The 19,597-nt window shown below is 50.8% G+C and overlaps 10 protein-coding genes across 10 annotated transcripts; 5 read left to right on the forward strand and 5 right to left on the reverse strand.

Moving 5' to 3' along the window:
- Positions 1 to 1,749: 1,749 nt before the first annotated feature.
- Positions 1,750 to 3,014, forward strand: PMZ80_003173 (uncharacterized protein; the record flags this gene model as incomplete). The annotated part of the gene is made up of 2 exons (XM_064871602.1): positions 1,750 to 1,757; positions 1,865 to 3,014. The coding sequence occupies 2 exons, from the start codon at positions 1,750 to 1,752 to the stop codon at positions 3,012 to 3,014; spliced, it is 1,158 nt and encodes a 385-aa protein (XP_064731982.1).
- Positions 3,015 to 3,148: 134 nt separating this feature from the next.
- Positions 3,149 to 3,997, reverse strand: PMZ80_003174 (uncharacterized protein; the record flags this gene model as incomplete). Its single annotated transcript, XM_064871603.1, has 1 exon — positions 3,149 to 3,997. The coding sequence occupies one exon, from the start codon at positions 3,995 to 3,997 to the stop codon at positions 3,149 to 3,151; it is 849 nt and encodes a 282-aa protein (XP_064731983.1).
- Positions 3,998 to 4,537: 540 nt separating this feature from the next.
- Positions 4,538 to 5,710, reverse strand: PMZ80_003175 (uncharacterized protein; the record flags this gene model as incomplete). The annotated part of the gene is made up of 1 exon (XM_064871604.1): positions 4,538 to 5,710. One exon carries the CDS (start codon positions 5,708 to 5,710, stop codon positions 4,538 to 4,540), a length of 1,173 nt encoding a protein of 390 aa, XP_064731984.1.
- Positions 5,711 to 5,938: 228 nt separating this feature from the next.
- Positions 5,939 to 6,758, reverse strand: PMZ80_003176 (uncharacterized protein; the record flags this gene model as incomplete). Its single annotated transcript, XM_064871605.1, has 2 exons — positions 5,939 to 6,655; positions 6,705 to 6,758. The coding sequence occupies 2 exons, from the start codon at positions 6,756 to 6,758 to the stop codon at positions 5,939 to 5,941; spliced, it is 771 nt and encodes a 256-aa protein (XP_064731985.1).
- Positions 6,759 to 7,969: 1,211 nt separating this feature from the next.
- On the forward strand, positions 7,970 to 8,599 carry PMZ80_003177 (uncharacterized protein; the record flags this gene model as incomplete). The annotated part of the gene is made up of 1 exon (XM_064871606.1): positions 7,970 to 8,599. The coding sequence occupies one exon, from the start codon at positions 7,970 to 7,972 to the stop codon at positions 8,597 to 8,599; it is 630 nt and encodes a 209-aa protein (XP_064731986.1).
- A 1,324-nt stretch (positions 8,600 to 9,923) lies between these two features.
- Positions 9,924 to 10,744, forward strand: PMZ80_003178 (uncharacterized protein; the record flags this gene model as incomplete). The annotated part of the gene is made up of 2 exons (XM_064871607.1): positions 9,924 to 9,951; positions 9,999 to 10,744. The coding sequence occupies 2 exons, from the start codon at positions 9,924 to 9,926 to the stop codon at positions 10,742 to 10,744; spliced, it is 774 nt and encodes a 257-aa protein (XP_064731987.1).
- Positions 10,745 to 10,776: 32 nt separating this feature from the next.
- On the forward strand, positions 10,777 to 11,076 carry PMZ80_003179 (uncharacterized protein; the record flags this gene model as incomplete). The annotated part of the gene is made up of 1 exon (XM_064871608.1): positions 10,777 to 11,076. The coding sequence occupies one exon, from the start codon at positions 10,777 to 10,779 to the stop codon at positions 11,074 to 11,076; it is 300 nt and encodes a 99-aa protein (XP_064731988.1).
- A 312-nt stretch (positions 11,077 to 11,388) lies between these two features.
- On the reverse strand, positions 11,389 to 13,328 carry PMZ80_003180 (uncharacterized protein; the record flags this gene model as incomplete). Its single annotated transcript, XM_064871609.1, has 2 exons — positions 11,389 to 12,578; positions 12,638 to 13,328. The coding sequence occupies 2 exons, from the start codon at positions 13,326 to 13,328 to the stop codon at positions 11,389 to 11,391; spliced, it is 1,881 nt and encodes a 626-aa protein (XP_064731989.1).
- A 2,582-nt stretch (positions 13,329 to 15,910) lies between these two features.
- On the forward strand, positions 15,911 to 16,597 carry PMZ80_003181 (uncharacterized protein; the record flags this gene model as incomplete). The annotated part of the gene is made up of 1 exon (XM_064871610.1): positions 15,911 to 16,597. One exon carries the CDS (start codon positions 15,911 to 15,913, stop codon positions 16,595 to 16,597), a length of 687 nt encoding a protein of 228 aa, XP_064731990.1.
- A 928-nt stretch (positions 16,598 to 17,525) lies between these two features.
- PMZ80_003182 (uncharacterized protein) lies at positions 17,526 to 18,953 on the reverse strand (the record flags this gene model as incomplete). Its single annotated transcript, XM_064871611.1, has 3 exons — positions 17,526 to 17,944; positions 17,992 to 18,770; positions 18,826 to 18,953. 3 exons carry the CDS (start codon positions 18,951 to 18,953, stop codon positions 17,526 to 17,528), a joined length of 1,326 nt encoding a protein of 441 aa, XP_064731991.1.
- Between the last annotated feature and the right edge of the window lie 644 nt (positions 18,954 to 19,597).

The following is a 19,597-nucleotide window of genomic DNA, read 5'->3' on the forward strand; positions in this document are numbered from 1 at the left end:
AGTGTTTCGACCGTCGAGCTCGAAAATATCCTCTATTTCCTCTGGCTCATCGCTCTCCCAAATTGACGGGGAAGGATGGGGTTGGTTAAAGTTGCCAAAAACAGATCAAAGCTGGCAGCGTGACAGGCAGCGTCCAGATTGCAAACTTGAGTGTAATCCGAACCAGTGAGTATGGTCGACCTTAGATCATTTCTCGAATATCGATTCTTGAGTCTGTGTACCAAGAAGGGAGGGGTTCTGCCAGTCATTTTCTTTTCCTGTATCCATCGAGCTAGAGCTCTCCGCAAGCGATCTTGGTCGCGCGGATCTGGAGCTCTCTGCAGATTACCCGAGCCTGTTTGTGCCAGATTGTATACCAGTGTAAGCCTGTAACCTGCAGTGAGCTTCTTAGATGAGCGAAAGGTGTCTGGGTACCACGCCACGAATGAATTGCCAAAGGGACCGCACTTATCACTGTCAAAAGTTTCGAAACTGTTGCCATTGGAGAAGGTTATTCTACCCCCTTTATGTTGTGAAGGTAGGCTGACGATTAGCAATCGGAGGGTTTCTGGTAGGTGCTTAATGGTAGCACCATCCGGAAGATCTGCACCGCATTTCTCAATGCGTAAGCAACGTAGATCAGCTCGAAGAGCTTGGTGTCCACAATGCAGGCCAAGCCGCTGGTAGCACGTATCAATGACTCCGTCTATGTACGTCTGCCAGGGGGAATTTGTGAGGCGAAAGACAGACGCGTCCAGTTCTCCTGTCAGGCCATTCGTGTCATCTTCTGGCATTTGCTCGCCCCCGATGTGTTGGCCCCGGAGATACTTCTGCAACAACGCCTGCGCATCGTGGACAGACAGAGGAGACCCGATCAAGCCGAGACCGTCAATCTCAAGTCAAGGGTTCGGTGCGTTGGTACAATTGCCTGTGCAAGCAAAGGATCTAGCCATGAGCATTAGCTCTCCTGGCCTAACCTTTGACATATTGGAAACGTCGACATCAAATCATACCCGGCATGTTTCAAGCTCAATATGGCACTGCGTAGCTCGTTCTTGACCTCTTTGAACTCATCGTTGCATTCCGAGGTGTATTCGGATGATGAGCTAGATGGCGACAACCGCCTAAGTCCTGTTGATGGACTGGGAGTAGACGAGGAGCAATGCATATTAGCGGTTCGAGGCGTGAACAAGTCAAGAGGGTCAGAGCACGCTTGTGAGACAGGCGGCTGGAGCAAAAGTCGAGGCTTACGCGTGTCTACTAGACCCCGTCCATTGCGGGACTAGCAGCTCGTTCGCTAAGCGCGTTCATGACACGCTATTACGCGTCGTCACATGCAGGAGCTTCAGAAAGATTGTCTCACTATTCGTTGCTGTCGCACGATGAGACTGAGAGCAAAATCGTGAGCCTGCTTCTGTCATAATTGACAAGTACTGTAATCAACAAAGTTGAAGCGGAGAAATCAAATGACACGTGGGAAGATGACTTGATTCGAAAGAGCATACCTTCTCACCGATAGCTCGTCCTTGTCTCGCACCCACCATCATGGTGTAATGAAGAAGCAGCGGGTGCGAGGCAGCCATGGCTGGCTGCAGCATCGAGGACTCGATGACCTCGTTTCTTTGTTCTTTCGGATGCACGAATACGGTTTCATCCAGGAATAGGAACATCATAAGCAGCACTGGCTTTGTTCGAGTCGTGGCTTTTGTTCATGGAAGGACGCACCACTGCAGTTTCCAGCCGGCCACTGCAAATATCAGTTAACGCAGGATGGGCAAGTACGAATGTAAGTCTGCGACTGACTTGTGTTTGAAGATTTAGAGATCATAATGCGGGTTTTGTGGATTACATTTCTCGCATCATCATTGATCCCGATCGCGACCAGCTCCACCTTTGCATCAGCCAGGAATGTTGGATCATCGGCAGCCACGTTGAACACCAGGGCGACAAGCCTCTGTCCAGATACATCCCAGGGTAGAGAGTCCAATGGCTACAACATCTATTGCTCCCACGCCGTCGACCCGTCCGACGCCAGCGATACCATTGTTCCGGCAGACACTGATGTAGAAACATTTGAAGCATGTCTGTCCCTTTGCGACGATACCGACGGCTGCACAGGTTTGTCATACATCGAGGCATCCACGACATGCTACCTTCATAAAGGTGCACACCGTGCGGCATACGAACGAGACGGATGGGATGGCGCCATCAAGGTTGGCACAGAGACGACCACAAAGGGCAGCAATTCTGCAGCGTCGAAGTCATCGAGTGCCAGTGCATCCTCTGCTACTGCCAGCTCAAGTACCGGTACACCAAGTGGTGACAGCTCCGGAGACGCCACTGCCAGTCCTATCACTCAGGGGGCAATAGCCGGAATTGCAATAGGCGCAGCATCGTTCGGCGTCATCTCAATCCTTCTCATAACCTTCTTCATCCGTAAACGAAGAGCAAAGAAGACCTGGACGATCAGATACCCAATTGAACCAAGCAACAAGGGCCTCAGAAGCCATCATGTCTTTGGCAAACCAGCAAGTACGCAAAGTCGGCTTTCGAAGTTACGCTCTTATCTTCTGGCGCAGAAAAGAGGAGACAACGACTTCAAGGACATCGATGACAGCGTCAAACAGAAGACCGTGGGCTCGGGGTCACCTCCTGCAATGGACACGACTCGGTCGGCAGCGGATTTGACGACCATGAAAATGCTGCCGCCACGACCAATAACACCGCCGCAAGAACTCGAGTCGCACTCTGTATCATCCGTGTCAGAGATAGATTCCTGGTCGGCAAGGCATGAGATGGATGGCAAGTCTTCGCATCCATCTGAGCTTGACTCACGACCTATCTCGCCAGAGTCATATCCGAGTTATTCGTCGGCGGGAAGTAAAAAGTTGCCAGCCCCAGTCTCGGTGCCAGACACAATAGATGAGATGCAGCCACCGAGCCTAGGAGTTGGTGACGCACGGCCGTACAGCTTTGTGCCTGAGCAGGAATATGAGCATGTTCGGCCGAATCCGAGGACGATGCGCGAGATCTGAAAAGTTGTTGGATTGGATTTTGCTCGAAGCTGGCAGGTTGCGGATTTAGTCTGCCGAGGAATAGATTCTGAGCGATCAATAGCCTCATGTAACATAGTTTATCGTACTTTTGCAAGCTTTTTCCATGTCGGTGCTCAACCCAACCCAAGTACCGCCTCCAGCCTCGTCGTATCGCTCATCACATCCTCATTCCTCCTTCGACCTTCTTGGTCTTGAGCTCCGTGCTGCTGACCCTGAATCTTACTTCCCACCCGCGCCAGCAGCACCCTCATCTTCGCGAGCTCCGCTTCAAGCTCTTTATTATCTCTCGTGACCAGATTCGGCTGGATATCCTCTTGCGGCTTCTCGAACGGTGTCAGAAGGCTTTGTAATTTCTTGTACTGGCCGAGCCTCTTCCGCAGCTTGTCCCGGCGCACGGTTTGTGCTTGTAGCTCCTCGCGAAGATCGTTGTACCTCTGTGCTTGCCGGTCTCCTTCCTCTCCATCTTGCTGCACTGCATCGTCTACCTCCTCGCCGTCGTCTCTTTGGGCGCCACTCTCTGCCGGAGTCTGAGCCTCTGCATCACTCTGCTCCCGCCGGTGGCTTCCCAACCTCCTCCTCTTCCTCGACCCTCCCTCAAAAACAACATCCTCCCACAGCTCAGGCAGACCAGCTGAACTCCCCGTCTCCGTAAAGTCCACATCCCCCTTCACACATGTCTCCGCCTTCCGTACCGGAAGCCCCGCACTAAGCACGTCCCGCCAGTACACACCATCGATTTGCTCGACGACGTGGCGCTGTGACTCGAGGCCGAAGTGCAGTCTGTTGTAGGATGTAATTTTCTTGTTGGTGGCGGTAACAATTTTTGCGAGAGTTGGTTCGGGGAGCGCGGTGGAGGAAGAGGAAGGAGCGTGGACTGGTTGTGAGAGGAGGCGGATTTGAGAGGTTAGGAAGGTGGATTTGGCGCGGCTTAGGTGGGAGGAGGGGGAGGGGTCGGAGGGCATAGCGTGTGACGGGTGGTAACTGGGAGCAGGGTACAGTGATGACGGGGCAATAATTCAGTATCAGCAGTGATTGGAAGTATTGCCCATCCGCAATTGCAGAGCGGATGAAATGTAGCAGCTCGATCTCTGCGCAGTACCTAGGTATTGGTGGTTGTACTAGAAGACGCGTCTGTAATTTGACGCGTTCTGTGCCGAGGCTTTGACGCCTGATTTTCGAGGCAGGAAATTTTTACCATGTCTTTGGGCACCACCCCCGCCAGAGCAGCAACTGTGTTGTTTCTGACAAGCCCATGGATACGAAGATCTGTATGCTATCTACATCAGTTGGCTCGGCAAGACATTCATTGACAAGACAGGCAAGTTTTTATTATGTACACCGACAGTATCTACTTTGTGCTGGTATTCGAGCCATGGCATAAAGCACATAGCTGCCAGCAATGTCCTCTTAGCCATAGTAGCTAGCAATTCTTCCCATTATGTGTACACGCACTCCTTCACACGTCCTATCTCTGCTCACAGCACAGCTCAACTCTTTCTAGTTCAGACCAAGACACCGTCATCTTCCCATAAATAGGAGGATGTAGCATCAGTAGCAGCCCTCTCAGCAATGCCGTAGACATCAATACCGGGCTCCGGCCTGAGTCCTTGCCTCTCAATCCAAGCGAGCCGCTCTAGCTTCTTCTTCAAAACTTCGTTCTCCTTCTCCACTCCCTCCAATTTCTGCAGCTTAAGATTCACCTTGGCCAACCTCGTCTTCGTGATCGCAAGGTCATGCTCCAGCACACTTGTATATTTCTCCTCCTTGCTGCCTTGCAATACCGGTCGTAGAGGTGTTCCCTTCTTCGCTTTTGCGACGTCATAGTTTAGTATTTCAGGACCGGCGGAAGTATAAGGTGATGGGTAGGGGTTGTTGTCTGCATCGAGCGAAGAAAAGGCTTGTGGTTGCCGGAACTGGAGCAGGGATTGTGGTCGTGAGTGTTGTGGCACGTGTGACTGTACCCAGGGTTGCTTGAACTTGAGGGTGATTTTTGTTGGGCTGGCTTTGCTTGAGGAAGCTGGTGTGATCGCTGTGGCTGGTTGCGATGGAGAGCTTATTAGGTCGACGACTTCTGGGTCGTCGTCGTGTGTAGAAAAAGCTTGTGCTTCAGAAGATGGGTAAGCGCCGTCGAAGGTTTTGATGTTGGAAGGAGGTTCCACAATGGAAAGGAGATGCTTTGGGGAGGGGCGGCGGCTGGCTGAACGATCGTGGTTCGCAACAACTTGTCCTGGTGAGTGCTTGGGAGGCACGGATGGACTTTCGACACTACCGCCTCTGGACGTTGATGGTGTCCAACCCAAAGGCCCTGCTCTTGGCGGTCCTTGCGCTGCTTCTGCTTCGTATGCCATACTTGATAGTTTTCGCCGCTTCTTGGCTGAGTCCGGACCAGCCAATGTAGATGGTGAATAGTTGCCCGAGTCTTGCTCTACCGATCCTTTGCGAATGCTGGAAGTATGTGACGATCTGCGCTCGTTGTCCTCAGAAGTTGTGATAGAATCTGGCAGCATTGACCGGTATCGTGAATATTGTCTGTTCGATCTGCTTGGTGAATAGTGCAAGATGACGAGTTGCTTTCCGATAGCCTCCTGAGCAGTATTAGGGAAGTCGTCTTGCCATGCTTGTGCAGACATCGGCTCTGGAGTGCTGTCGACAGCTGCGGCAGAGTCACTAACCATGTCTGTCCTCATGCAAGACGCAGCTCACAGGATCACCGATTGTCGTGAAAGCAGGCAAACTCCAACAGTGACCTTCGACATTGCCTGGCAGATCATATCGACACGCGTGACACGCAGGAGACGAATCTTCGCGTGGTTTGCCGAAAACGGACGCGTTGTTTTCACTCGAACCATTTTAAGAGATCGCAAAGCAAAGCCAGTGCCCTCCCACGACCGAAGTTCATGAGCTCACAATTTCGCCCGGGCGTCGCCACTTAACTGCTCGCCAGTAATTTTTTCGAGCTCTTTGACCGTGTCCTCAGTTTTCCCGAGCCACACCTTCACCGTCCGCCACCCAACGCTCTTCCCCATCTTGAGATTTTCACCAATGTCATCGAAGAACACTATATCGCCAGGCTGAATATCTGCCTCTGGCCACTTCTCTCTCAGCTTTTGCATGGTGAAGTCGTAAATGATCTTATCTGGTTTACGCATACCGACGTGCGCGGAAGAAATGAAGACATCAAATACATCCTTGATATCGCCCGGACGCGGCTCATTAAAAGGATGTCCAGGCGGGAAGATCGAGGTATTGCTCAAAGCTGCTAATCTCCACCTTCCGGACTCCTTCAACTTCCTCAAGGCAGGTGCCATATGCGGATCTGGTTGTCTAGAGATGCCCATCATGGTCCAGTACAGATCATCAACCTTGACGTCCGGGATTGGTGGAAGAGCATTGTATCCGGACTGGTCGACTTTCTTTTTATGGTAAGCCTCCCACGACTTCGGACTCTGGATGTCTTTCTTCCAGGCTGCAAACCAATTTGAGTCAAGCGGGAGTTCCCCTCGCTCTAACTTCTGCCATGCTCCGTTTGGCTTGCTGAAGGATATGCTGAAATTGATGTATCCAGTTGGGATGTTGTTGGCTTTTTCATAGTCTAGGATTGCTTGGAACGGAGACACCACCTGGTTATCGACTCAGCCAAGGCGAATGAACGCAGGGCGAAGTACTTACACAAACACCACCAATGTCAAAAAGCAGAACCTTCGGCTTGCTAGAGCTCGGCATTGTGAGTCTAGCTTCTACGATCGTGTTCCTTCTGGTAAAGGAATAGGTGTTCAAGAAGTGGTCTATAAGGTCTAGGAGTCAAGTCTATTGCTCAGGTACAGTCGAAGAGGAAGCGGTCTATGTGAAGCAAGAGCTTTCTATTAGGGAAGTGCAGAGGAAGAAGACACGGGTCACTCGTGGTTGCTGTCGGTCTGTTCCCGATGGGTACCTTGAGCCGAGGCAAAACTAATGCCAAGGACGATGCTGGAAAGGGTTTGGCGTATATGGTTGAGCGTATTAATGGCCAAGCTGAGCTCTGTTCCATCCGTAATCGTTCGACTGTTCATCACAGATAGCCTGGACTTGTCATGATCTCAGGCTCAGCCTTGACTGCTGGTCTTGTTGTCACGAACCTTAGCATGTCTAAGCACTGCCTGAATAGGACCACGGGTCAACTCCTGGCTAAGGATCCCATTCGGATATCGATACACTTCAATCACGACGAGAGAACAGAGACGCTGGTCGATCTACGATGCCTTTCTGGCGATCCTACTCCCTGAGTACGTCGGTACATTGGTGCTTCGCTACATCTCTTGGGAAATTTACGATCAAATCGCAAGATAACAAGATGTCGCGCCTGGAAAACACCCTATCCGCGCAATGGAAACCACCAACAATGTTGCGGTATTGGTAATCTGAGCTCGCTGTGGCGGACTGATTGCATCGATGCCCGGCATTGATCGCGATCACTTCTGAGTAAGCGGCGACAGTAGATTTTGGATCTGCAAGAAGCCCAGTAAATTATGTTGTTGATGGTCATTGTGCCAGATCAAGCACTATATCGGTGTGCAAGTTGTGGGCAAAAGTGCATTGCAATGACCGGATCTGGGCGCTTCCCCTTGACAAGCACATACCTTTCCCCAGCAAAGGCGTGATCTCTTGCGTGGTATAGGTCTTGTCGTTCCCTTCCTCGAGAAGAGCCCGAAGATTCATGTGAACACCGCACAAGTGGGATCGATATATCAAAATTCCTCTTTCCTGACTTCAAAAGACACGAAGTGCAACCTGTTCTTGCATTTTCACCGCTTCTTCTACCACATTCACTTGTCCGACTCCAGTCACTCTGCTGAATTTAACGCGTTCACCAGCAGCAATATCTACAGCATGTCTTCCAAGGACCTCCCCCGCAATCCTTACCAGCACACTTCTGCCAACTATATCAATCCACAACCATGCCCTATACTCCGATGGGTCGCTTCATTCCTTCACCCTCAGACATCTCGCCCCTTACCTCTGACGATGACGAACCACAGACGCGACCGGCAAGCGAGCAACCACAAGAATTACCACTTCGCAACCGAGCCAGAGGCCTCAGACACCCGCCCATACCTCAGGAGCTGAAGTATCCACGATCAGATATCAATGGCGATCTCGTGTTCGGCGCTCAAGGCAAAGCTGAAGAAGAAGATTATCTTGAGGACGCCGGCCTTATCCACCTATACCAGCCGACTCCTGGTCAAATCGGTCTGCCAGGGAATATCGTCAGCTCCAACTCACCCAAGTCTAAGCGCATTCGCCGACTTGAGGAGATGGTTGAGTGTAAGGATATCGAGATCAAGTCTCTGAAATGTCACCATAAGCGCATGGAAGAGTGGAACAAGGTAGAGCTTCAGAGGGTGCGAGACCTAGAAGCCGAAGTCGAGAGGCAAAAGCAGGCGCGACAACAGGCAGAGGAGGGTCTGATTGCAGCTCGAAGAGAGATGAATGCTGTCTTGGAGACACGAGAAAGCGGTCAACAGAATGCCGATCAACATGAGCGCGCAAATGGCCAGTATGCGGAACAGCTTCAGAACACATTTTGAGCAACAGCATGCGCACAGTTTTCCGGTATGTGAGCGTGTTGCTCAATCGTACAAGTCGGATGTGCTGACTTACAGACGCCTTCCCGGGATGAGCGTTGTTGGAGGTGACTATTCCAATCATAGACAGAATCGTCGTAACGTGGTGTGAGCGAGAAGCAAGGTCACTCTGACGAGGGCACAAAGCTGGCGAAAGACAACCAGATACCAATAAAGAACACATACTTAACACAAATCCAAGTTCTTCTTCGTCGCTCTCCCGGCGTAGATTTGAGTTAATGGCTAGTACAAGAAACCGTGATTGGTATCTCCTACCATGGCATCGAGACTGCTCGGGTCTTGGCTCGCGCTAGTGTTAAGGGTTTGAGCATATCTAGATCTGCTTGCTTCTTTCTACCTTCTCCTTGCTATGTCAACCTCAACACAGACACTTGACCCTACCTACGAGTAGCAAAATTCGATGAACATGAAGCTCAACGGTCTTCTTCCAAGGTCTCGCCGACATCCGTACAATCCTTGACACCACATGCGATAAAACTGAGCGCCAGCTGTACCTTTGATGATGTGTCGAACTCCGGATCCGACTTTACTGATCTTGTCCCTGCTGTGTCGCGTCATGTTGGTTCTCTGGCCGATGGATTTGCGATGACAACAAATTGTCCTAATGGTATCTTGAGCAACAGCGTAGACACCAAGAACTTTGTCGGTACTGTGGCCTTACTCAATCAGTCTCAGCTGCCTGTTAAATCAATTTCCTCGCCATTGCTTTCCTCGCATTGCGGATGATGCCCGGGTTGAGGTGCCATCCGTGTCTATAGCTGCTATGTATCTGGCAATGGGCCTTGCGGTGGAGGCGAGTACGCGAACGGTTTTTGGCCTTCCTGAATTGCGTACACTTCCTCCCCCAATGAAGGGCGACCGTCGCGCCCTCCTCAAAGTTCTCGCCAAAGTGATGCGTTACTTGTCGAGTCTTGCGCCTGAGTACCGGCTTGGTAGGTGAATGCGAATGCTGTTGTTTGGACTTGGGTGCCGTACAGGGTCTTCACGTCGTTTGCTTCACAGAGTGAAAGTTCATGTTCTGAGGTAAGTGAAAGATGAATCAATCACAGTCAGGCCGTCTCGTTTTTTTGTGACCACCACCGTCGCAACTTTCCTCAGCTACACACAATACCACATCTTCTTCCTGGTCAGCGGCGTCAACAGCGCAACAATATCTTCCAGTAGGACAGCACCAACCTCGTGTCCGTTGCCTTGTTGCAACGGCAGAAAGCAAGAAGTAGGCTAAACCAGAAGATTCAGGTCAACGGAAGAGCAGTACCACCATCAGATGTTCAAGGAAGCAGTCGAGCGCGGAGGTGAGCTTTTAGGCTGATGGATACGTGTGTGAAGCTGACCCTGATAGTCGTCTGGTATCCTGGTGAAGAGGCTCCCGAAGCAGCCAACGAGTATGAGCTCATTGGACCATGTTGGGCAGCCCACGCCGTTGGTTTGTACCAGAGGATGAACGAGCGATACGTGAAGCGCAATGAGCTCGTTGCAGATCGAAACGCACGCCGCAAGAGCACGAAATCAGACGTCGGATATGTGAGGAATCTCCTCGAAGGACCAACAGCCGAGATCAGGAGTATGTATCGGCACAAATTCGAAGGTCAATCCAAGCTCGACACCACGAAATCTCGAGATCAATCTAAGAGCAAGGACGAACTACCACCCAACTACGACCCCGAGGAATACTTCGAAGTCGATGACATGCCAGCGAAACGTGTCCCGACTCCATCACATGAGCGCGACGCACAAGACCCAAACTTCCACGAACGAAGCATTCACACTCTGTACAAGAATATGGATTACCAACATGCCCTCGCTAAATCAGATGGTCAACCATTCTCGAACGACGAGCGCACGAATCTGAAAGCACAAGTCATTTTGTCTCAGACACAACGACGTCAGCAAGCTGAGAGAATCAGGCGCTTGAAGAAGCGACTGGCGGACGCTGGTCTACGTGAAGACGACGGTACCTCAGGTGATGAAGAGGAGGCAGAACTTAACAAGGAGAATCTTGACCCGCAGTCCGAGAGCCAGCTTCGGAAGTTCGAAGATCTGGCAAAGGACCCATTCAATCTCTTTCGGAGCTCAAAGCTCAACTAGCCAAAGAGAAACAAATGTCGGCAGGCTGGCGGATGCGAGCTGAAAATTGGCAGGTGCATAATGGGAAGCTGTGCAAGCTCAACGATGAGCTTTGGGATGAGATCAGAAGGACGGTGGCCGATAACGGATTCCTGGCACGGAAGTGCGGTGAGCTTCGTGATTGGGATGTAGATACGGATATCGACGAAGGTGTTGAGAAAATGTGGAAGACAAAGTTCCAGCGGATAGAAAACAGAATTAAGGCGTTGGAGGCAGAAGTCAACTTCTACGCTTATCTGGCTGAAAAGGACGAGGTATACCCAAGCACCGTGAAGAGAATTGAGCTTGACTAGTTGGTACAGATGCATGAGGTAGGAGGCAGGTGAGAAAAGCAAGCTGAGCAGCAAACGGCAAGAGCGGAGCATTTCCATCGAAGTTTGATTCGTGCTGATTTGAAGCTAGTCTAAGGATTGAGCTGTAGGTGCGCGTTACAAGAACATGTTCCGATCGGCAGGAGCACATTCATGAAATTCTCGAGTCTCAGTTCCTTCTCCATTTGTGTTTTGTCTTTCTCAGGCCGTTGCAAGTAACTATCGCACGCCACTCAACTCACATACAGCTCGGTGGCTCATACCGTAATACTCCTTCCTCGATTCTACTATCTATCATCTATCCTTCACAGGCTCACCACCCGAACCTTTGAGCACCCATGTGTGATATCTCGGCTCGGCGGAGTGATCATTGGAGAGATCTTTGAGACGATATCTCTTCCAAGGCACCACCACGGCTTCCTCGATGATGTCGTTTGCCCACGATAGAGACTCGGCCCTCTCAGTCTCCTCCTGTTTGCCAAGTTCTTGAATGACAGCGATCATGTCGTATCGCCAAGCCTCACCTTGCGGGTCGTATTCGGGACATGGTTTGTTGGCGACATACTTGGTCTGACCTCTCATACCATAGATGATACCGTGCTGCATCTCTTGCAAGACATCCTCTGGATTCTCCGGTGTGAAGCCATCTGCCTCCAGAGTGACCTCCACGTAGTCGATGCGATCACCTGCAAGATAATACTTGCCCTTTGCCCTCCGAGAACGTCTAGCACCACGACCGCCATTTTCCTTGTTGCTGGCCATATAGGCGGTCTTGGCCTTGAGCACAGCCTCATAGCAACCTTCTCGGAAATCCTTAGACAACTCCTTGTGCAGGGGATTCTTGCCCTTCGACATACTCTTGAGCTTTGCTTTGTTCTTCGCAGCTGTTTCGAGCGTCTCTTCCACGTGCAAAGCATCGGTGAACTTAGCTGCTGGCAAAGGTGCAGAAATAAAGTCAACGTGTAGTGCTCGTGCAGTCTCGATGTGCTTCTTGCGGACGTCCTCAGTTACCGAGACGAGCATATCGCCGACGAGCTTCTTGAGGTAGGCGATATGAGCTCTGGAGTTTGCATTGGTGTCCATGGCTGCTGCGAGTTGCATTGCAAGATTTGAATTTTGGTCGATTTGCTCTTGTCGCACGATGCGTTTAGTGAGGTCTTTGCGTTCCTTGTCCCAGTCTTTGGCTTTCTGCTTCATGGTTGCTTTGAGATTATCGTACTTTTTATTGAGCGTATTATTCTTCGCAACTGCGTCTTTGTAGTGAGTTACTGTGTCGTTGAGGTCAGACGTACAGGTGGCAAGATCTAGATTTGCGCATTCTAGCTTTCGCTCCAGACGCGCGACTTCGAAGACAAGTTTGATATTCTCTTTAGATAGGTCATCGTTACGAGCATAACCTTGCTTCATCACACCGAGTGCCTCGTTGACTTGCTGAAGCCCCTTCGCGAGAATTTTGACCTCTTTGCCGCTCGCTGCTTTCCAGGCTCAATTGTCTTAGTCTGCGCCGGCTGCCCTTGAGCTTTTGCAGCAGGGTCAAGCTGACTTGCAAATTTGATCTGACATGTGTCGCCACCTCGCCTAGCATTGTCTACAGTGTTGTTGTTGTTGCGTTGCTCGTCAGTCATCTGCCGCTTGCCTGAGAACGTATCCTTCTCTGACTCGAGGCTCGCACTCTTCTCCTTGAGAATGCGCAACTCCATCTCCACATGTCGTCTACGCTTACGTTCTTCCTGCAACTGAGCTTTGAGGTCATGGACTCCCTGATCGGTTGCCTCTTCTGTGAATGTCGCATGATGGTCACTGGATGAAAGATTGGTTGGCTGCGGCACGGAGCCAGACTGAAGAAGATCCGTGGTCGACTGCACTGGACCAGACTGCAAAGGGTTACTGGTGGGTGGCACTGAACCAGGTTGCGAAGGATTTGTCGGCGGCTGGGATAGGCTAGTCTGGAACAGTGATGGCTGGTTGGACGACTTTGGAGCGCCGCTGGTGAGACCGCTTCCGGTAAGGGCGGCGTCGAAGCCTGCGTTGAGATGACATTTTGCTCGAATTTCGTTCTTCTGGTGCCTGAAGCGTCCATCAACTTTGCGTGTATCTCTGATGAACTGCGGTACGACTTCTGATTGTGGCGGTAGAGGGTCTCGGGATCGTACTGGTGGAGGGCTTGTGTCGTGCCCGCACGCAGCAGAGAAACTGCGCTTGTGCGCCTTGGACGGCGATGAAGGTAGAGACATCTTGCTTGACGAGCACAGGAGTTTGACGAAACGAGATCTGACTGTACGCAGCGTGGGAGTGTTTCATGGACAAGGTGGGTTGCGTTAGATGTCGAGACGAAGCAGAAACGTGCAACTGCTGATTAGTAAGTATAGAATTTTGTTTGATGCTTGGCTTGGCAGTTTTGCGCATTTGTAGTGAAAGAGTGAAAAAGTGAAAGGGTGAAAATGCGCAGACTCTTCGGTTCTTATCTTTCAATGAGCAAATATGCTCCCCAATATCAACACAAAATCAGTCAAAAATAATTCGCTGTCAACTTCAGAAAGGTCATCAGTTCGAACCTGCAGGCGGCGACGGATCTTCGGATGTTAGCTGTTTCTAGCCCACAAAGCCTCCTGCAGAAGCAAGGGCAGGTAGCAGGAGGATCCGAAAGGATGTTAGCTGTTTCTAGCCCAAATACCTAGCTGCCTGTCCTTGAATATGACACACAACATTCAACAACAACTGTCAACACTCAACAACAAACTTACTAACTTTTTCTTTTTGGCGAAATTGAGGTCAACCTTTACATAGCTTTTGCTAGGATCTCAATCGAGCGCCCATGATAGTCGGCACACCATTGGTAGACCTCAGTGCAGCATAGCGCGCCCACGTCGCTCTCATGCCATGGTAATGCTACCGTTCGACTCGACCTGGCACTTCACATGCACATATGAGTTAGAGGGTCAAGTGTCAGACACAACTCTTTCTAAATCACTCCCATCTCTGTTTGTCTTCTGCAAAGGCTATATGCAATGGAGTAAGGATATCTGGTCAAAAGCGACACACCTCGAGTTGGACAATCCCGCAAAGACCTTCGACTGACAACATCGGTCTTCCTGTATACATTGGCTGTTGTGGTATAGTATTCAGCACGACAAGCCCACACGCCAAACCGCTCGACCTTGGGCCGGTCGACCTAGTACCTTGGCCGAAGTGGTATCGTACTTAGGGCCCGCTGGGGCATGCCCGCCGGGGCCGCTGAGTGAGTCTTCGGACAACATCTCTATCGACGAGACAGCTCAATGACCGATGACGAACGATCGACAACAATCACGACAACTCGAGTTCAACTCTGGTGTGGTAGCATTTGTTTTTGCTCCATATTCGGCGACCATCTCAGTTTCGGGTACTCACTCAGATGAGGGTTCATTTTTGAGTAGCGTAGAAATGTCACCCAAGAGAAGTTGGCCTGTTTGCGTTCGTTCGGATGGTGCCATTGCAGCTGCATTCAATACGGCAATGAATCTTCGACGCTGATCGTATCGACTTGTGTGAACAAAGCCACTCGTATCCGCGAGAAGGAACTCATGAGTGGACGCGAATGTAATCGAAATGATTGTCTGTCAACAAGATAAGGAAGAGAAGATATGAATTAAGAGGAAGCCGCGTCGACTCAGATTTCCACGCTCTTACGCGACCTGTATTTCAGCCAATAGCATCGATTTATTATACCAACCTACTGTATCCACTTGACACCGGTGTAGCACAGAACCTATGTACGCTACTTTGTTCTTTCTCACCCGGCCCAGCAGGTTCAATCCAAAACTAGAAAGAAGCGATTCAAGCCTTTTCGACATGCTGGATCTCTTCTTGGTCCTCAATGTGGTGTTGTGATCTACTGTTCCAACAGTTTTATGATTTCAGCGACTTGCTGCAGCTTGCGCTGATGCACCCCTGGTTTCTGCGATCAGGTGAATTGTCCAACAGCTAACATGAAGGCAAGTCAAGTTCACGTTCTATCAAAGACAGCGCCAGGGTGTAACTTACGCTAACCAACAAGTCATGAGCCCTATGGTTTGTGTTCATCTACTGAAGCACCCGGGAGAAGGACATAATCAACGAGCAGATAGCAAGAGCTGAAATTCCCTAGTCAGGTTGAGCTGCCTCCATCAGCTACCACTGTATGCTGATATGCCGAAGCGACTGACAGTACTGCCATTCATTCTGATGTACAGCCCCCTACATCGATTCAGGTCAGCAAAGCTTCGCTGCAAAACCGTATCCTACTGCATGTGTGGTGGATGATGTTCCCACACGACGGCGAACGATATTAGATCAGCAGCAGAAGTGCTCTTTCTGACTGCTCATTGACAGCTGTGCATGCAAATCGAGACTATACTGAATTTGAGGACAACTTCTCCGCCTTACGTCCGCGATGGATTTGCTCGGTATTCTCTTTGAATCTAAGTCATAGGAAACTATCTGAACACGACGTGGCACCATGTTAGCGACTATGATGCTGCTTTCAGAATTGCTGTCAGTGTTTGCGCCTTCTATCAAAGTGCTTCCCCTGCTTGCGCAGCAATCCCTCATACGATACTGACATGATAAAAGGAGATGTTCTTCCGTACAATGCTATTGACTCTTTGGCTCATGCTTGTGACACTTCCGCGAGTGCACTTGCACCAGCAGTGTAAAGGTATGAAAGTGCAGCATGCACGTTTCGCACTGTCAGTGGCCATTATCATTTATAGGTATACTTCTCCTTCGCGCAGTCCTTCTCTCTACACATTCAGCTTCTTCACATCCCGATCCCAGCCGATCGATCGTATCAACAAGCATGACGAATTCGACGATGAATGCAGCTTCTGAAGTCTCAAGCACGGATGAGAACACGGCATCCTCACGAGAACCGCTCGTGCGATATCGTGGTGGTCACTTGGCACCGCCGATACCTGCAATCCTCATATGCCCCAGAACCGACCTTGACGGCTCTGCTGCATTTGCCGTCCAAGCAGCAGCTGAAGAAGCTCAATATCTTGAGGAGGCCGGTCTGTATGGCTATCCGTTAGTTGCGTCACAAGCTGCCACGAACGCCAACGGAATGAGCCAATCGAGCTCGAAAGCCTACAGCAATCCTGTCAAAAGTTTCAACACCGCTTCATACCAACCTTACAAGCATAACTCCACTAGTGACACATCGATAACGACCATTAAACAACCAGTTACCTCCACGGCGCAGACCTCGGTCTCTTCACCAGCTCAACTCTGCTTTCCACTCGACTCACCAGTCCTTCAAAAGACCCTCAAGCACAACCAAGCAAGAGAGAACAGTCTCAAGCACCTCGCGCCTAGTCAAGGCATGGACCTCTTCGCAGACATCCCTCAGCTGGACAGTCGAGGTCATCCGCCTCCAGCCAGTGGTCCTCCAATCTCACGGGGAGACATCGAGACGGTTATGGGCTATGGTGGTGACAAACCAACCTCGGAATACGATCGCGAGGATAACCACGGTAGCAACGATTGAAGAGCAATCAGGCGAAGGACAAGGGAAGTCTATCACAATATCGGCCCCGACCACGGGAGGGCTCAAGAGGCTGACTGAACTGGTTCTTGTATGCGTGTGTGCATACTGCCTGGACTGCAAACGCTTCAGCTCCCTCGACAGGCTTGCAACAGATGCGGTAGTACGAGGTGGTCTTGGCAGCCAGGGAATACGATGACAACTGCTCAGAAGGAAGCATACACGACTCAGTGCACTACCGTAATGACCGTCAATAGCAAGCTTGGGATCGTCGAAGAGGTTGGCGACGAGGATGAGGAGCAGGAGTTTTCGGAAACGGTCAATGCTTTGAGTCAGGAAGGAAAATTGCAGTTGGTATTGGAAGAGTACACCGTACGAGAAATATACGAAATGGATGCTTAGCTTGCAAAGCACATTGAATTTATTGAGTGCCAGCGAACATGAGAAGCACCTTGCGAGATTAGAAGTAGAAGAGACTGTAACTTGCCCAGAGGAGGCACCATTGATATCTAGGTAGACAATCCCCAGTTGCTGTGACTACCTGTTGATTGGGCACTGCGTCGATTCGTACTGACAGGGACAGCGATGTGGCTACAGTATTGCCGAATTTATTCTGTGCATCTGGGGTCGCCGGAAATCTAGCTTAGCGGCTTGATGTGCACCCGGAGAAGTCCTACTGCAAGCCCAGCAGTATTTCGGAGAAGCCCTATATATCCTTCGAGCATGCGAGCTTACACAACGTGGAATCCATGGTTTTTTGGCCGCAGCCACAAGGCTTTTCTGTAAGACTGCAAACGTGCTTTGTTCCAAGTCATTGATCGAAATGTGATTCATACCATGTGCTAATACAAAGCCGCGATGAGCATGGCAGAGCCCGGACTTATCCGCAAGACGCCCCAAGAAACCGACCTCAGTCCACAGCCACAGACTTCTACAGACCAAAAGGATACGTCTCCCTAGCAGCAGGCGGCTCATCCGGCTGTGCTGTCTCAAACGACTCAACAGCTCTCGTCTTATCAAACCACACAAAGCAATCATACTGCTTCGGCAGCACCGCCTTCACGTAATGACTCCACCGCTCAGTCGCTGGTCGATAGATCACTCCAATGAACCGCTGGAGCTTTGGCTGCAACAGCGCGTCCCGCAACTCCTGGTTGATATGGCCCTTTCGCAGGTCCAGCATGAACGAAGGGACGCCAGAGTCGTGCATCACCCGCTCGATCGAATCAGATCTAGAAGGGTTGACGTTCATGACTGTCATTGGGTCGCCCCATTCGTCTGCTGCCGCAACTGTGCCAGTATGTGTGCCGCAGCCAATGATGCTGCAGCTTGCGCCCCATTGTTCTTTGCCTAAAAATTGTCAGCATTGAGTCCCATAGCACGTCAGGCACACTCACATAGCTGCCCAACGTTAAGCTCATTCCTCGACTCCCCCTTCCCCGTATGTCTGGCATCACCAACATGCGAATTATGAGCCCACACCACCGCCTTCGCGTCCTTCCGCACCTGCATCAGCCGAAGCAACGTATGATAGAAATGCGTATCTCGCTGATTCCAGGACTCATCGGATCCATAATACATACTCCGATAGTAACTCTCCGCATCTCTCACCAGCATCGCGTTCATCTCCGCATCGAAAAAGTCGTCGCCATCTCGCTTCGCAAACTCAAGTCTCTTCTCAAGAAGATCTTTCAGCACTGTGACGACGCCCTTCTCGCACGGCGCTGCACCCTTGAGAAATGCCTGTCGTCCATATTTCGCCGGATCATCTGACCACGGCTCGAGACAGCTATATCGTTTCCGTGCTGTCTTAGCGAATTCGGGACTAACACGGTCGAGGTAGCCGAGGACTGCGCGCATGGATTTGCCCATGGAGTACAGGTCTAGCCCGGCGAAGGACGTCCGCTGCTCAGGTGCTAGCTGCGCATTATGCTTGCGGAGCCAGTTAACGAAGCCTTGGGTCTCCTTGTTCCGCCACATCCAGCGCGGGAAGTGCCCGAAGACATCGAGGTCTTCTTCCGGGATTTGCGTCCGGGCAGGCATGTGTCGAACGTAGCGGTCTACGACTTTGGCATCGGGCCAGTCCGCTTCGATTGCGACTGTATTGAAGCCATGCTTTTCGATGAGGCGTTTTGTGATTGCTGCTCGAGCGCGATAGAATTCTGAGGTGCCGTGACTGCACAACGTTAGCTGCAGCTACTCATCAAAGAAAATGCAACTCCATAACTTACCTTGCATCGCCAATAAGTACTACTTTCGAGCTACCAAACGTATCGAACTTTGCGCCGAAGGCTTCGTCGTCGATGTCCGGGAGGGTTTGAGCGGCCTCGCGGACCATCTCCGGCGTTGAGCGCCCCATCTTGGCCTGTGTATGGAAAAGACGAGGCGCAAGCCGTGCGATTGTTCTGGAAGGAATCTTGAAGAGGAAGTTGTCAAATCTGAGTGTGAGATTGTAGCAGCGCTCACAGAATTAACCAGAGGAATCGCTTTTGGACGCAACAATGGTATTCGCTTTTGATATGCCGGGTTACGTAATATCTGGCGACGTCAATTTGACGTCAAAAATGGCGAAACGAGGCAAACAGGCAAGCATGATTCGGATGAAGATCGTCTCCTCATTGCGGCAACGCATTTCCGACCACGTACACCAATGCAGTATTCGAGGTACGAAGAAGTGCTGAGGCTGCAACATGGCTCTGACTTGATGTACATGCTCTACTAACGAGGACTCAACTATCTCTGTGGCTCACAGCTACTGTTGACATGCAGGGCTTCCTACGATGATCAAGCTTGCAACATTCTCATCCCAGCCGACAGATATGTAGACCAAGCCGAATGCCAACCCTTGCTCTGCCCAAACTGTCCAAGGAATTCCGCCCGGTACCACGTACGCGTTTTGGACACCGAAACTCCTTGTCTTCTTGATACCCACACACGAGCGTTGTCAAAGCCATGACCCTTGCTACGACAGTATATCATATATGTGCCATAACAGAAGGACTC

This window comes from Knufia obscura (genome assembly GCF_036327395.1).
Source record: "Knufia obscura strain CCFEE 5817 isolate CBS 148926 chromosome Unknown scaffold_3, whole genome shotgun sequence".
Taxonomy (NCBI): domain Eukaryota; kingdom Fungi; phylum Ascomycota; class Eurotiomycetes; order Chaetothyriales; family Trichomeriaceae; genus Knufia; species Knufia obscura.